The 14,326-nt window shown below is 49.7% G+C and overlaps 1 protein-coding gene across 1 annotated transcript in view; it reads left to right on the plus strand.

Annotated features, from left to right (window-relative positions):
- Nucleotides 1–4,872: 4,872 nt before the first annotated feature.
- wdr76 (WD repeat domain 76) overlaps nucleotides 4,873–14,326 on the plus strand; it is a 29,748-nt gene continuing 20,294 nt past the window's right edge. Inside the window, exons 1-4 of the mRNA XM_038813284.1 lie at nucleotides 4,873–5,491; nucleotides 8,881–8,979; nucleotides 11,628–11,692; nucleotides 13,325–13,451. Coding sequence (XP_038669212.1) covers nucleotides 5,213–5,491; nucleotides 8,881–8,979; nucleotides 11,628–11,692; nucleotides 13,325–13,451 — 570 coding nt within the window. The 5' untranslated portion in view covers nucleotides 4,873–5,212. The remainder of the gene's footprint in view (nucleotides 5,492–8,880; nucleotides 8,980–11,627; nucleotides 11,693–13,324; nucleotides 13,452–14,326) is intronic.

Consider the following 14,326-nt stretch of genomic DNA (forward strand, 5'->3'; position numbering starts at 1 on the left):
GCCTGGTTTCTATATTTAGAAATTTTATTTCTGCAACAGGACCCGATTGGATTTTTTTTTCTGGGGTTTTAGTTGTATTTATTTCCCCTGGGTAATTGACCCTCCTCTTTCTGGTGGCGGCAGAGACCCTCATTGCATTTAACACGTATTTAGATGTGCGCGTGTGATCCCAGGACATAGAACGTACAGTGCAGAAGTAGGCCATTCAGCCCATCGAGTCTGCGTCGGTCAAAAACAACCACTGTGATAGCACTGTGGCTTCACATTTCAGGTTCGATACCCCCGCTGGGTCCACGTGCTACTGTGCTGCCCATACAAAGCTATGGGCCAAATGCTGGGAAATGGGTTTAGAATGGTTAGGTGTTTGTTTTTGACCAATGCAGACGCAATGGGCCGAAGAGCCTTTTCTGTGCTGTATAATTCTGTGACTTTTAAAAAATATATTTTATTCCAAACATATAAAACACAGCGGCATATACAAAAACACTCCACAAACACTCAGTCCACAGTTTGTACCACTCCTCTTTCCCCCTCCCACCCGCGCACGCGACGAACAATTCCTCAAATATTGTCATCAACAGTCCCCACCGCGTCTCGAAGCTCTCCGCTGACCCCCTCAACTCAAATTTAATCTTTTCCAACCGGAGAAAATCATACAGGTTCCCCCAGCCAGGCTGCCAACCCCGGCGGCGTATCTGACCTCTAATCTCTGAATGAAATGAAAATGAAAATCGCTTATTGTCACGAGTAGGCTTCAATGAAGTTACTGTGAAAAGCCCCTAGTCGCCGTATTCCGGCGCCTGTCCGGGGAGGCTGGTACGGGAATCGAACCGTGCTGCTGGCCTGCTTGGTCTGCTTTAAAAGCCAGCGATTTAGCTGAGTGAGCTAAACCAGCTCCTTTAGCAAGGCCCTTCGCCGGGCAATTAGAGAGGCGGCCACAAAATCGGCCCCCTTCCCCTCCAGTAGCCCCGGCACTTCCGATACCCCACAAATCACCACCATTGAGTCCGGCCTGTCCTCCACCCCCTCAACTTAGATAACATCCCTAACAGCGCTTCCCAGTATCTCTCCAGCTTCTCATAACCCCAGAACATAGATGTGCATGTGATTTGCCGGCCCCCCACCCACAGTTCTCGCACTCACCGTCCACCCCCCTGGAGAACCCACTCATCCCGCCCGGCTGATATGTTCCCTCTGGACCACCTTAAACTGGATCAAGCTCATCCTCGTGCAGGAGGAGGTTAAATTCACCCTCCGCATCATCTCACACCACAATCCCCAGCCTGTTTCCCCTCCTAACTCTTCCTCCCATTTGCTGTTGATCCTCACCACCTGCAGCACTCCCCGCTGCCCCAACCAACCATATATGTATCCAATTCTACCCCCTCCCAGCTGCTCCAATAAGGTATACTCCGGCAACCTGGGAAACAACCTCCACTCCTTTCGCGCAAAGTCCCTCACCTGCATTTACGTAAATTCATTCCCTCCCCTCGGCAACACAAACCTCTCCCGCAACTCATCCAGACCAGTAAACTTCCCTCCCAAGTACAAGTCCCTCGCGCTCAGCAGGCCCACCTTCGTCCACTTCCCATACACCACGTCCATCTCCCCCGGTTTAAACCTGTGGTTACTGCACAGCGGTGTCAACACCGACATCCCCTCCAGCTTAATGTGTCTCCGCAGCAGATTCCACACACTGCCCGCCGACTGTACCGCCGTGCTCCCCATATACTTCCCTGAGTTTGTGGCAGCGGAGCCGTCACCAGGGCCCTCAGACTGGAACCCCTACAGGATTCTCACTCTGCCCACGATCACCTCACCTTCTCCACATTCACTGCCCAATAATAGTACAGCAGACTTGGGAACGCCAACCCCCACTTTTTGTCTCTGCCTGTGTAAGGGCTCTCTTTAACTTCCACACCTTCCCAGCCCATATAAACTCCAAAATCATTGTCTCCAATTTCAGGAAGAAGATCAGGAGGGTCTGGGAAACAAACCGGAACCATGGCAGCACATTAATCTTTACCACCTGCACCCTCCCTGCCAGTGTCAGGCGTAATGTATCCATCGCCCCTAATCTCCACCAAAATTGTCAAATTCCACCTGTGCATCGTAATCCATTCCCTCGTCACCTGAATCCCCAAATGTCTGAACCTTTCCCCAGCTACCTTGAACGGCAACATCCCCAGGTTGGTCTGCACCCCACCACGTTCACCGGAAACGCCTCATTCTTCCCAACATTTAACTCGTACCCGGAGAAGGCCCCAAACCTCTCCAATATTCCCATGATCTAACCCATCCTCTCCAGCGGTCAAACAACAACAGGTCATCCATGTACAATGACACCTGGTGCTCCCTGCTCCCCCACACAATCCCCCGCCACTCCACTGACGCCCTATGGGCCATCGCCAAGGGCTCAATAGCCAACACAAACAACAACGGTGACAGCGGACACCCCTGTCTCGTTCCCCTGTACAGTCCAAAACTCTTGTGAACTCATCTCATTTGTCCATACACTTGCCACCGGGGCTACGTACAACGGACACACCCAAGCCACAAACTTCGGGCCAAACCTAAACCTACCCAAGATTTCAAATAAATGTCTCCACTCCACCGATCGAAGGCCTTCTCTCCATTCATAGAAACAATAACCTCCAGTACCTGACGGAGTAATAACCACATTTAACAGCCTCCTGATGTTAGTAGAGAGCTGCCTGCCCTTTACAAAACCCGTTTGATCCTCAGCGACCACCCCGGCACGCATCCTTCCATCCTCCCCGCCAATAACCTAGCCAGCACTCTCACGTCTGTATTCAGCAAAGAAACGGACCTATCCGACCCACACTCTTAACAGATCCTTCCCCTTCGAGCAGGAGCTGACCTGTGTGCGACCACTCACTCCACGGCCACCACCGGAAGTCTTGATTCTATGCGGAATATTCAGGACCATCACCCCATCTTGCCACGCATCATTCTGGGAGGTCACCTTGACATCTGGCTGAAAAATCCAGTGGCTGTAAGTGTCACAGGCTATTGATACCTTTTTGCCTTCCCATCCCTTCCTTCTCCTCTTACTTCTTCACCCCCTCCACCCCACTCTTCTCTCCGCATTTATTCTCCTCCCCCCAGCAGATTACACGACGAGGAATCCAGGGCGGGCAGAAGTAAAGCTGGTGGGAGTCCTGCCCCGCAGCCATAATGCCTAAATTTCCTGCCAGTGGGTTCCGCCCCCTCACTGGGGAGGTAGGTCCACCCTCAGGATCAACAGGCAAAGCTGAATGTGTGGCTGCTCCAGCAGGGCCAAGAGCTCAGTAATGGCTGCTGCCAGGACTGCAACCAGCCTCGAGGAAGGCCCAACTGATCCCAGAGTGCGGTAAGTCATTGGGCAAGGAGGGTTTGGCCAGTGTAGGGTGGTGTGTTACGCTAGGTAGGCGGGTACGAAGAAGGGGGTGGGGGTACATCTTAAGGGGATTACCCCCTGATGTGCAAGTGGGGTAATTGCACCCCAGAAACTAAGACCTGTCCACTCCTGCCCGACTCCAGTTGTGTTATGGGATGGATAGGGTGTTAACGGGGTCAGTTGGTTTGTTAACGAGCACAGTTGACCCTTGATTCTTTATTTGAATATGGCAGGCATGCTGTTGACTTCAGCACCTGCACACGTACCCTGTTACAGGGGTGAGCTGGGTTCTGGGGTGCTCCCCACGCCCAAAATGTGCTCGGTTTTGGGTGGGGGCAGGGGAGGAGTATCTAAATCCCAACCCAGGTCTTTGATCTGTGACTCTGTACAATGCCAAGTTAGACCTTTTCCATTAAAACTGTCCCATGGTTTCACTGAGCAGTGGGACCACGACACTGTGACTTGTGAGATTGGATTAAGTACCTCCTTGTACACACCCTGCTACAGGTATTCTGATGGTGTCCATATACAGTAATACCTGGTGCATACACCTTCAATGAGGCTGCTGTATAAGGTTCTTATTATTGCACCTTAACCATACGTCAGTTGACAAGTTTTAAATATCCTCAGAAATTGAGTTTAATTTAAAACAGTGATTGGCGGCCTAGGCTGGTGAGTGAGCCACATGAGTGGACCTCCTACATCTCTGGGCCGCAAGATTGAAATTGGTTATGATCACTATGCATGACCTCATTTATGGGCAGCATGGTAGCACAGTGGTTAGCACTGTTGCTTCACAGCATCAGGGGACCGGGTTCGATTCCCGGCTGGGTCACTGTCTGTGTTGAGTCTGCACGTCCTCCCCGTGTGTGCGTGGGTTTCCTCCGGGTGCCGTTTTCCTCCCACAGTCTAAAGATGTGCGGGTTAGGTGGATTGGCCATGATAAATTGTCCATAGTGTAAGGTCAATGGGGGGATTGTTGGGTTACGGGTATACGGGTTACGTGGGTTTAAGTAGGGTGATCATTGTTCGGCACAACATCGAGGGCCGAAGGGCCTGTTCTGTGCTGTACTGTTCTATGTTCTATGTTAATAAGTATAGAGGACATTAAGTATAGCGTATGCTAATGAGCATAGAGGACATTAATAAGTATACAGTATGTTAATGAGATGTTAAAGCTATAGAGAATGTTAATGAGTATAGAGTGTGTTAATGAGAAGTTAATGAGTATAGATGATATTAATGAGTATATAGGATGTTTATGAGTATGTTAATTAGATGTTAATGAGTGTAGAGGACGTTAATGAGATGTTAGTCTGATGTTAATGAGTATAGGGTATGTTAATGACAATAGGGTATGTTAATAAGTATAGAGTGCGGTAATGAGATGTTAATGAACACGGAGTATGTTAATGAGGCCTCCGCAGTGGGCGGAGTTTCCGGCTGTCCCAGCAGCGGTTGGGGAAGTGACCAATCAGGGCGGCGGCTAGCGGAGCGCGGGAAGCGGCGGCGGCGCTGATCTCCCGGTGATCCCGGCTCCCTGCCCCGCGGCTCCCGGTGATCCCGGCTCCCTGCCCCGCGGCTCCCGGTGATCCCGGCTCCCTGCCCCGCGGCTCCCGGTGATCCCGGCTCCCTGCCCCGCGGCTCCCGGTGATCCCGGCTCCCTGCCCCGCGGCTCCCGGTGATCCCGGCTCCCTGCCCCGCGGCTCCCGGTGATCCCGGCTCCCTGCCCCGCGGCTCCCGGTGATCCCGGCTCCCTGCCCCGGCCGGGGGCTCAGTTTGAGCGGGAAGCTGCGGCCGGAGCCGGTGCGGATGGAGCCGGTGCGGAGCCGGCTCGCGGGAAGCCCGTTGCCGGGCCCGGGGAGGCGGCAGCAGCAGCAGCGAGCGGGCCGGAGCCGCAAGCGGCCGAGCAGCGGAGAAAGCCCGGGCTGGGAGCTGCCTACCCGCCGGCTGAGGAGGAGAATGACCGGGAGCGAGCAGCAGGGGGGCATCCCTCCTGTGCCAACAACCCCGATAGAGGCGGGCAGCCGCTCCTCAAACCAAAGTGACTCTGCTTCCAGCGGCGACGAGGACGGCGACTTTCCTCTGGCGGTAAATCCATAGAATCCGCACAGCAACCGGACCTGGTTCACAAACCCCTACCCAAACCAGCACCCCCCCCCCCCCCCGCTCCCCCCCTCCCCTCGGCCGGAAGCCACCTCCACGTCCATCACCACTTCCTGCCCCCCGGGAGGCATCACAATCACATTGAGCAGCCTCCTCAAGTTTCCCGACGGCTCTTTCCCTTTCACAATCCCCGTTTGGTCCTCACCTACCACCCCCGGGACACATTCCTCAATTCGCGAAGCCAACACCTCCGGCAACAACATACCGTCGACATTCGATTGCGCCATCGGACGGCGCGATCCACACTGCTCCGGATCCTTGCTTTTTTTCAGTATCGGAGATGGATGCCTGCGATGGTGTAGGGGGCAGTTCCCCCCTCCCTTGCCTCATCGTGTGTATGCCAGCAATGGCCTCCGGCCCCCCTCAAACGTCTTATAAAACCCCACCAGGAACCCATCCGGGGCCTTCCCTGCTTGCATCGCCCCCATACTCTCGCATCACCTCCCTCAACCCCAGTTGGGGCCCCCAAACCTTGCAGCAATCCCTCGTCCACTCTCCTCAAAAGAGGGTCTGCTGGACTGAGGTGCATTTTTTTTCAATGCGAAAAGTCTAACCGGTGAGGCAGATGAACTTAGAGCTTGGATTAGTACTTGGGACTATGATGTTGTTGCCAGTACAGAGATTTGGTTAAGGGAAGGACAGAATTGGAGGCTTAACATTCCAGGATACAAATGTTTCAGGCGCGATAGAGGGGGATGTAAAAGGGGTCGGGGAGTTGCACTACTGGTTAGGGAGAATGTCACAGCAGTACTGCAAGAGGGCTCCATGCACTCCCTTAAATAGTCCACCCAGCTATCATGGCAGCCCCCCGCCCAAGGCGTCTAAAACTCCTACCCCCTTGATTCGGCGACCCACGCCCCCCCCCCCCCCCCCCGGTCAAGAATAAGCAGAAAAAATTGCGCACACCTGTTTTTTCTTATAAATTTAGAGTACCCAATTATTATTATTTTTTCAATTAAGGGATAATTTAGCGTGGCCAATCCACCTAACCTGTGCATCCCTGATCACCCCCACCTCGGCTACCAACGAGGCCAGCTGCCCCTCGGGGTCCCCCACTGCCTCCTCCACTTTCTGGATTGCCTGGCCTGGGACTCCAGTCTCTGCTCCACTCGGTCAATCCCTGCTTTGAGTGGCTCTACCACCTTGGCTAGGTCCGCCAGGGCTTCCCTCCTCCGCTGGCAACTGTCCCAATGTTTTTTTCATGTGCCGTTCATTGGCACAGAATGCCATTTGCTGCATAGTTTTTGGACGGCATCCGGGGGACTGCTGGATAATCTCTTCTTGCCCCTGCTCGCGCATCTTTGGTGTTTGTTTATGTGCGCTGCTCACCTACTTGTGTGCATGATGTCCTCAACACGCTCAGTCCGGACTGTGTGTGGGGTGGGTGAGGGGCTTCACTGAGTCTTCTGTCACCAGGGAACATGGAGAGCTTGGGCCAGGAATCTTCCCCCACATCCCACCAGCACCTGCGAAAGCCCCCACTCCAGTTGAAGTGTCCCTTTATTTTAGAGTCAATCACTCTGCTCATTCTGTTGCTCTGCCAAGGGGCCATTGCGATTGGCCGAATAACCACTTGCGCTGTTAGATTCTATGATTCTATTCCATTTTGTCATAGTCAAGTTTTACAGCAGAAAGAGCGACCCTTCAGCCCACCATGTCTACGCTGGCCACCAAGCACCAATCTATTTTAATCCCAATTTATAGCACTTGGCCCATAGCCAAGGCTATAACGTTTCAAATGCTCATGTAAATCCTTCTCCAATGTTGTGAAGATTCTTGCCTGTACCACCCTTTCAGGTAGCTAGTTCCAGATAATAATCATCTTTATTAGTGTCGCAAGTAGGCTTACGTTAACATTGCAGTGAAGTTACTGTGAAAAGCCCCTAGTCACCATATTCCGGCGCCTATTCGGGTACACTGAGGGAGAATTCAGAATGTCCAATTCACCTAACAGCACGTCTTTCGGGACTTGTGGGAGGAAACCGGAGCACCCGGAGGAAACCCGCGCAGACACGGGCGGAACGTACAAACTCCGCACAGACAGTGACCCAAGTCTGGAATCGAACCTAGGACCCTGGTGCTGTGAAGCAACAGTGCTAACCACTGTGCTACCGTGCAGCCCATCACCCTCTGGATGAAAATGGTTTTGCTAAAATCCCCTCTAAATCTATGCCCCCTGTTTATTGACCCTTCTCAGGGGAAATGTTTCTTTCTCTCCCTCATAATTTTGTACACTGTAACCGGTTCTCCCCTCAGCCTTGGGCTAATTAGAGTACAATTGTCTCATTTGACTTACCTTGGAGCCTTTCTGTAGTAATATGCAAGGAAGTGCTGTCATGTGATGTAGAGAGGCAAACTGAAGCAGCAGGTATGGGAGAGAACACACCCCAATAAAGTTACCTCAGTTTTTAGAGTGTTCCTGAGTCTCATTCTTTTGTTTTTAAAATACTTTTAATTCAAATTTTCACAAAAAAGCAAACAATAACAGAAAATTCTAAGAACAATAAGAAACAGACACCCCCCCCCCCCCGGCCGTAAATAAGAGAAACAATAAATTAACGCCCGTCATTGGCAAAAAACAGATATTCAACCCAAAACAAAAACAAAGAGACAACACCCCCCCCCACCTGGGTTGCTGCTGCTGCTGACCTTTTGTTTTTACCGTTCTGCCAGGAGATCTAGGAATGGCTGCCATCTCCTGAAAAACCCCTGCACTGACCCCCTTAGGGCAAATTTCACCCTCTCCAATTTAATAAACCCCGCCATATCATTGACCCAGCCCTCCACGCTTGGGGGCCTCGCATCCTTCCACTGAAGAAGAATCCTCCGCCGGGCTACGAGGGACGCAAAGGCCAGAACACCGGCCTCTTTCGCCTCCTGCATTCCCGGCTCCACTGCAATCCCAAATATTGTGAGTCCCTAGCCTGGATTGACCCTGGATCCTACCACCCTCGATACCGTCCTTCTGAGTCTCATTCTTAAAAACCACAACAGAGTTTCTAAACTTTTCCGACTCATTTTTGTTTCATCATTAAAATATAAATTGTGAATCCCACGTTGGGATACTGAAAATTCATTCTCCATCGGCATTCTACCTGGTGTTTCTGGAAATTGTCTCGTCGTTCATTTGGGCGCGACTGCTTTCATAACCAACAGAACCAAACTTACCAATAACTCGGTTTCCCCTCTCCCACAGCTGCGCCAAAAGCTGCTGCCAAAAACGTCTCGGCCAAGAGCATCGTGACACCGAGTGCTGCGAGAATCTATTCACTGGAGGAACTCTGATCCTCTTATTTTAATTTATTTTGTTTTAGTTTCATCAGCAATCTGAGGAGCTGTCGGTGTATGAGAAGAAGCGGCTGAAAAACATTCAGGAAAATGCCCAGTTCTTTGCATCTTTAAACATGCTGGAGGTAAGAAGCAGCAGGATTGTGTTGGTTCTGCAGACCAAGCCATGACTGACGTTTCTTGTTTTATAGTCAGGCTGAGTAATGGAATAATTTAACATCCAGTCTATAGATCAGGAACTTTGTGAAAAATGAAAATTGCTTATTGTCACGAGTAGGCTTCAATGAAGTTACTGTGAAAAGCCCCTAGACGCCACATTCCGGCGCCTGTCCGGGGAGGCTGGTACGGGAATTGAACCGTGCTGCTGGCCTACTTGGTCTGCTTTAAAAGCCAGCGATTTAGCCTGGTGAGCTAAACCAGCCCCTTTGTGGTATCATCTCCTCTATATAAAGATCAGTATTTTCAGTTTGGATTTATTTTCAATGGTTAGGTTTTAGTATTCCGAACCTGTAATTTGGTGTTAGGTCATAAAGTTGATAAGTGATCATTTCAGGCATTCATGTTATGTTGCCGCCTAACACACAGCTGAGTTATTCCTGGTTGTGATTTAAGTGAGGCCAGTGAGATTACCCAATTATTTTTACCAATTAAGGGGCAATTTAGCGTGGCCAATCCACCTACTCTGCACGTTTTTGTTTTGGGTTGTGGGGGCGAAACCCACGCAGACACGGGGAGAATGTGCAAACTCCACACGGACAGTGACCCAGAGCCGGGATCGAACCTGGGACCTCAGCGCCGTGAGGCAGCTGTGCTAACCACTAGGCCACTGTGCTGCCTGTGATTTAAGTGAGTTGAACACAAAACGTTTATTACTTTTTGAGAGGCGGAGCAGCTGGCATTGCAGACGTTTGAAACGTTTTCAATCCGATTCTTAGGCGGCCAATGACTTTCTAGAACTGGAAATGTGGAAACCTGTAGGCCGCTCTCGGATAGGAGAAAGGAAGGGGAGATTTAACAGCGGCATTCATAACCTTAAAGGATTTTCATAGAATGAATGAAGGGATTGGATAGAATCATAGAAATTACAGTGCAGAAGGAGGCCTTCGGCCCATCGAGTCTGCACCTGCCCTTGGAAAGATCACCCTACTTTTTTTTATAAATTTAGAATACCCAATTAATTTTTTCCAATTAAGGGGCAATTTAGCATGGGTGACCTGTATGACAATCCACCTATCCTGCACATCTTTGGGTAGTGGGGGTGAAACCCACGCAAACACGGGGAGAATGTGCAAACTCCACACGGACAGTGACCCAGAGCCGGGATCGAACCTGGGACCTAGGTGCCGTGAGGCAGCCGTGCTACACACTGCACCACCGGGCTGCCCACAAGATCCCCCTACTTAAGCCCACACCTCCACCCTTTCCCCGTAACCCCACGTAACCTTTTTGGACATGAGGGGCCAATTTAGCATGGACGATCCACCTAACCTGCACATCTTTGGACCGTGGGAGGAAACTGGAGCACGCGGAGGTAACCCACGCAGACACGGGGAGAACGTGCCGACTCTACAAACAGTGACTGAAGTCAGGACATTAGCCCAAGCAAACCACTGTGCTACTGTGCCGCCCTGGAAAGGCTGGAGTTGTTTCCCTTATAACAGAGGAGGCCTTGGAGTGACATATTTGAGGGGTATAAAATGATAAGGGGCCTAGGCCGGATAGACTGGAAAGACATGTTTCCCCTGGCTGAGGGGTAATTACCAGGGGGCAAAGATTTAAGGCAGGGGTTTTCAAAGTGGGGGTAGCGAGTCGCGGGTGAGTGTCAGAAGGGTCGTGGACGCAGGATCGAATTGCTGCTCGTTGTGCCCATCAGCCGCTAGCACAGAGTTTCCCAACAGCAGCAGTCAGAAGCCTGCAGGGAAAATCTAACCTAAAAGGTCAATTCAGCCCCTTCGTAAATAATTACAATGAGGGCAGATTTGACAATGAGGTATTCTAGATTATTGCACCAGATTCACGTGTAGCAATTCAGGTACTTTGCATTCTGTCCCATTCAATTATCCTGTCCTCAATGTTGACATAAATTCAATGCACCAGGGTCTACTAGATAGTGATTAAGAACAGGAAAGCTAGATGATTTTCTTGCTCTCTTTTTTTCTGGGACAAGGAAGCTTTAGTGTCCCAATCATTGCCTAGACTCAGGGAAAACTGCGGAAGCGAACGGGACGTGAATTTCGAAGGTCGGCTGGCGTGGGTCCCGAAGGTTGGCCCGTTGGCAAAAGTGGATCCAGGGAAAAACACTGATTTACGGTGATGGATAGGAGGTATATGAGGGTAAAGCTTTTCACCCAGAGGGTGTTGGATGTCTAGAATTCAATGCTGTAAGTTGCTGGTTGAGGCCAAAATACTCATCTCATTTAAAAAGGTAGCTGATCTGCATTTGAAGTGCTGTAATCTGCAAGGCCATGGACCAGGTGCAGGATCGCGGGGTTAAAATGAGCGGCTAGTTTCTTTTTTCTCTTTTTTTGACCGGACCGGACGCAATGGGCTGAATGGCCTCTTTATGCAGGCACCACAGTATGAAGTGAAAGAGTAGGATCACTGCTAAATCTGTCACTCTAGCTTTGTCTGGACTGAGCTTAGACGGGGTGTTACAATTCTTCCCGTCTCGTGGCTTGTCTTTGGCAAATCTCAAATTGTGTTAATTATTTTGGACATCAAGAAAAAATGCTAACTGCTGATCCACAAACGAATTTGCTGTTTTATTTTACAGACTGCTAAAAAACTCCGGGAAATCGGTAAAAGGGGGCCTGTAAAGAGAGAGATTGCACCCAGAAGGTATACTGCGATTTTAAAAAAAGATCTGAGAGTTAAGCACAAAGTATTTTTGAATTGCGCAGCCCCTGATTACCTGTAGTAATGACATCATAAAATGTGTGCAAGGATGAGCCTGATACAGTTTAAGGTGGTGCACAGGGTGCATATGACTCGGGCGCGAATGAGTGGGTTCTTTCAGGGAGTAGCAAATGAGTGTGAGAGGTGTGGGCGGGGGCCAGCGAATCATGCGCACATGTTTTGGGGTTCTGAAAAATTGGGAAGATTCTGGGCGGGAGTGTTCGCGGTCTTAGCCAGGATAGTAGAGGAGTGGACCTCCCGGACCCTTTGGTGGCGATATTTGGGGTTTCAGAGAAGTCGGAGCTCACGGAGAGGAGGAAGGCCGATGTCTTGGCCTTCGCCTCTCTGATTGCACGGTGACAAATTTTGCTGGAGTGGCGGTCGGCATCGCCACCGGTGATAGCAGCATGGTTGGGTGACCTGTATGACTTCCTGCGGTTAGAGAAGATAAAGTATGAGTTAAGGGGCTCAGCAGGGGAGTTTGAGACGAGGTGGGAGATGTTTGTGACCGTGTTTGAGGAGCTGTTCATCATGGGGGGGTGGGTCATGGGGAGAGGGGGGGTGGGTTAGAAAGGACATAAAATCTGTACAAACTGTATAGTTGATTGTTGAGAAGAATGTTTCCCGGGGTGTTTATTTGATGTAACCTACTTTGATACAAGTCTGAATAAAATGCGATTTAAAAAAAAAAGTAAAATGTATCAACATAAGTGAAAGAGTAGAAACGTAGAAAATAGAAGCAGGAAGAGGCCGTTCGGCCCTTCTATTCATTCATTATGATCATGGCTGATCATTAAGTTTAATACCCAGATCCTGCCTCCCCCCCCCACCCCCCCTCCATATCCCTTAATCCCTTTAGCCCCAAGAGCTATATCTCATTCCTTCTTGAAATTAAACATTTTGGCCTCAACTAATTTCTGTGGTAGTGACTTCCACAGATTCACCACTCTCTGGGTGAAGAAATTTCTCCTCATCTCAGTCCTAAAAGGTTTACCCCTTGTCCTCAAACTATGAACCCCTAGTTCTGGACTCCCCCCACCATCTGGAACATTATTTCTGAATCTACCCTGACTAATCACATAGCCCCGGGAATATGCTCTGCGATTAAGAAAGATCATGGCTGATCTACCTCAACTTCACTTTCCCGTTCTATCCCATATCCTTTAACAGCATCAACTCAGAGTGACATTAACGTGGATAAACCAATGAAGGAGCTTCCGAAATTCATAAGGGGAGAAAGTGTGGTTCATAATTGTAGGATTCTTGGTAAATCTCAGGACTCAGTGGACCAAAAAGTTACTTGTTGAAGGAGCTATTGTAGTATGATGTGATTAGGAGGTGCTAATATATCAGTATTAGAATTCAGAAATTGATTAAATTGAACATTACATTAAACAAGGCGGGAAATTAATTCTTAGCTAGTTCAAGGGGATATAAAGTAAATCTGACAAATGTGTAAGTGGCAGAAATTTCACACGTTAACAGTTCTGCTGGTGTTTACTGTATTCTTGTTTTATTTTTATTGCCCTATCAGATGAAGTTTAATTACAAGTTTGACCCTTTTTTGTACTTTAGGGAGAAGTTTAAAAGCTCTGGAGAGCAACCTATGGTTCGACGGTCAATGCGCCTGCTGAGACTGGACCCCGCAGGCACTCCGCTCCCAGAAATACCCATTGAAACACCAGTGGAGACCGAAGAGAGGGTGCGTTTCACTAAGAATGTAGCAGCATACGCATTCTATAGCAATTGCATTTGTCAAAGACAGGCAATGGGTATTGGCTCAACAATGAAATTGTGCAACGTGGTCACTGTTCTTCTGTAAATCCAGGATTTGTAGCAAGTTGACCGCTGAACATTTCCTTTGTGCTCACCTGATTTTGATGAGCTCGGGGTTGGTGCTGCAGGATATTTCAACACCACATAGGTAGATACAGGGTAATGATATGTCCCACCACTCAACCGTACATGGTACAACGTGTATGTAAATATCGCCACAGCCCCAGAGGACCATCGGCTGCTCTCCCCTTTTGAGAGCTGACTGGTGGTGATTTAACCCGAGGATCACCACACTTCAGGTGAGGGGCAAGGTTGAGAAGGTGGGGCCTTCATGAATAACCTCAGCCGGTACAGGAATTGAACTCCCAATGTTAGCGTCGCTCTAGCTCATGAATCAACTGAGCTAACCGACCCTCATATGGTACAATGCCCTGGTCTACAGTGTGATACTTCCATTTCCGACACCCTCTGAGCCTTATGTGCGTGAATGTTATTTGTGCTGGCCACTGCACTCTGGAACTGAACTGATTTTACTTCAACTGGGGCCTGGTTTCACTGGGGAAGGAAAATTCTTCTGTTAACCCAACTGGCAAACCTGAGACAGAAACAGCCGCTTGTGTTATTATCAGATCATTTAGAAACCGTCAGAGGAAAGAAAATTGTTTTGGAGAAAAACTGCAAATGGTGGAAAGCAGCAGTAAGTCCATTGAGAACTCCCTGTGAAGAGAAAATGTGGGGTAACCAGAGTCATCGGAACCATTCAGGTCCCTACCCAGGCTACTAACCTCTGCACATTTTCAA

Source organism: Scyliorhinus canicula, chromosome 12 (assembly GCF_902713615.1).
Source record: "Scyliorhinus canicula chromosome 12, sScyCan1.1, whole genome shotgun sequence".
Lineage (NCBI taxonomy): Eukaryota > Metazoa > Chordata > Chondrichthyes > Carcharhiniformes > Scyliorhinidae > Scyliorhinus > Scyliorhinus canicula.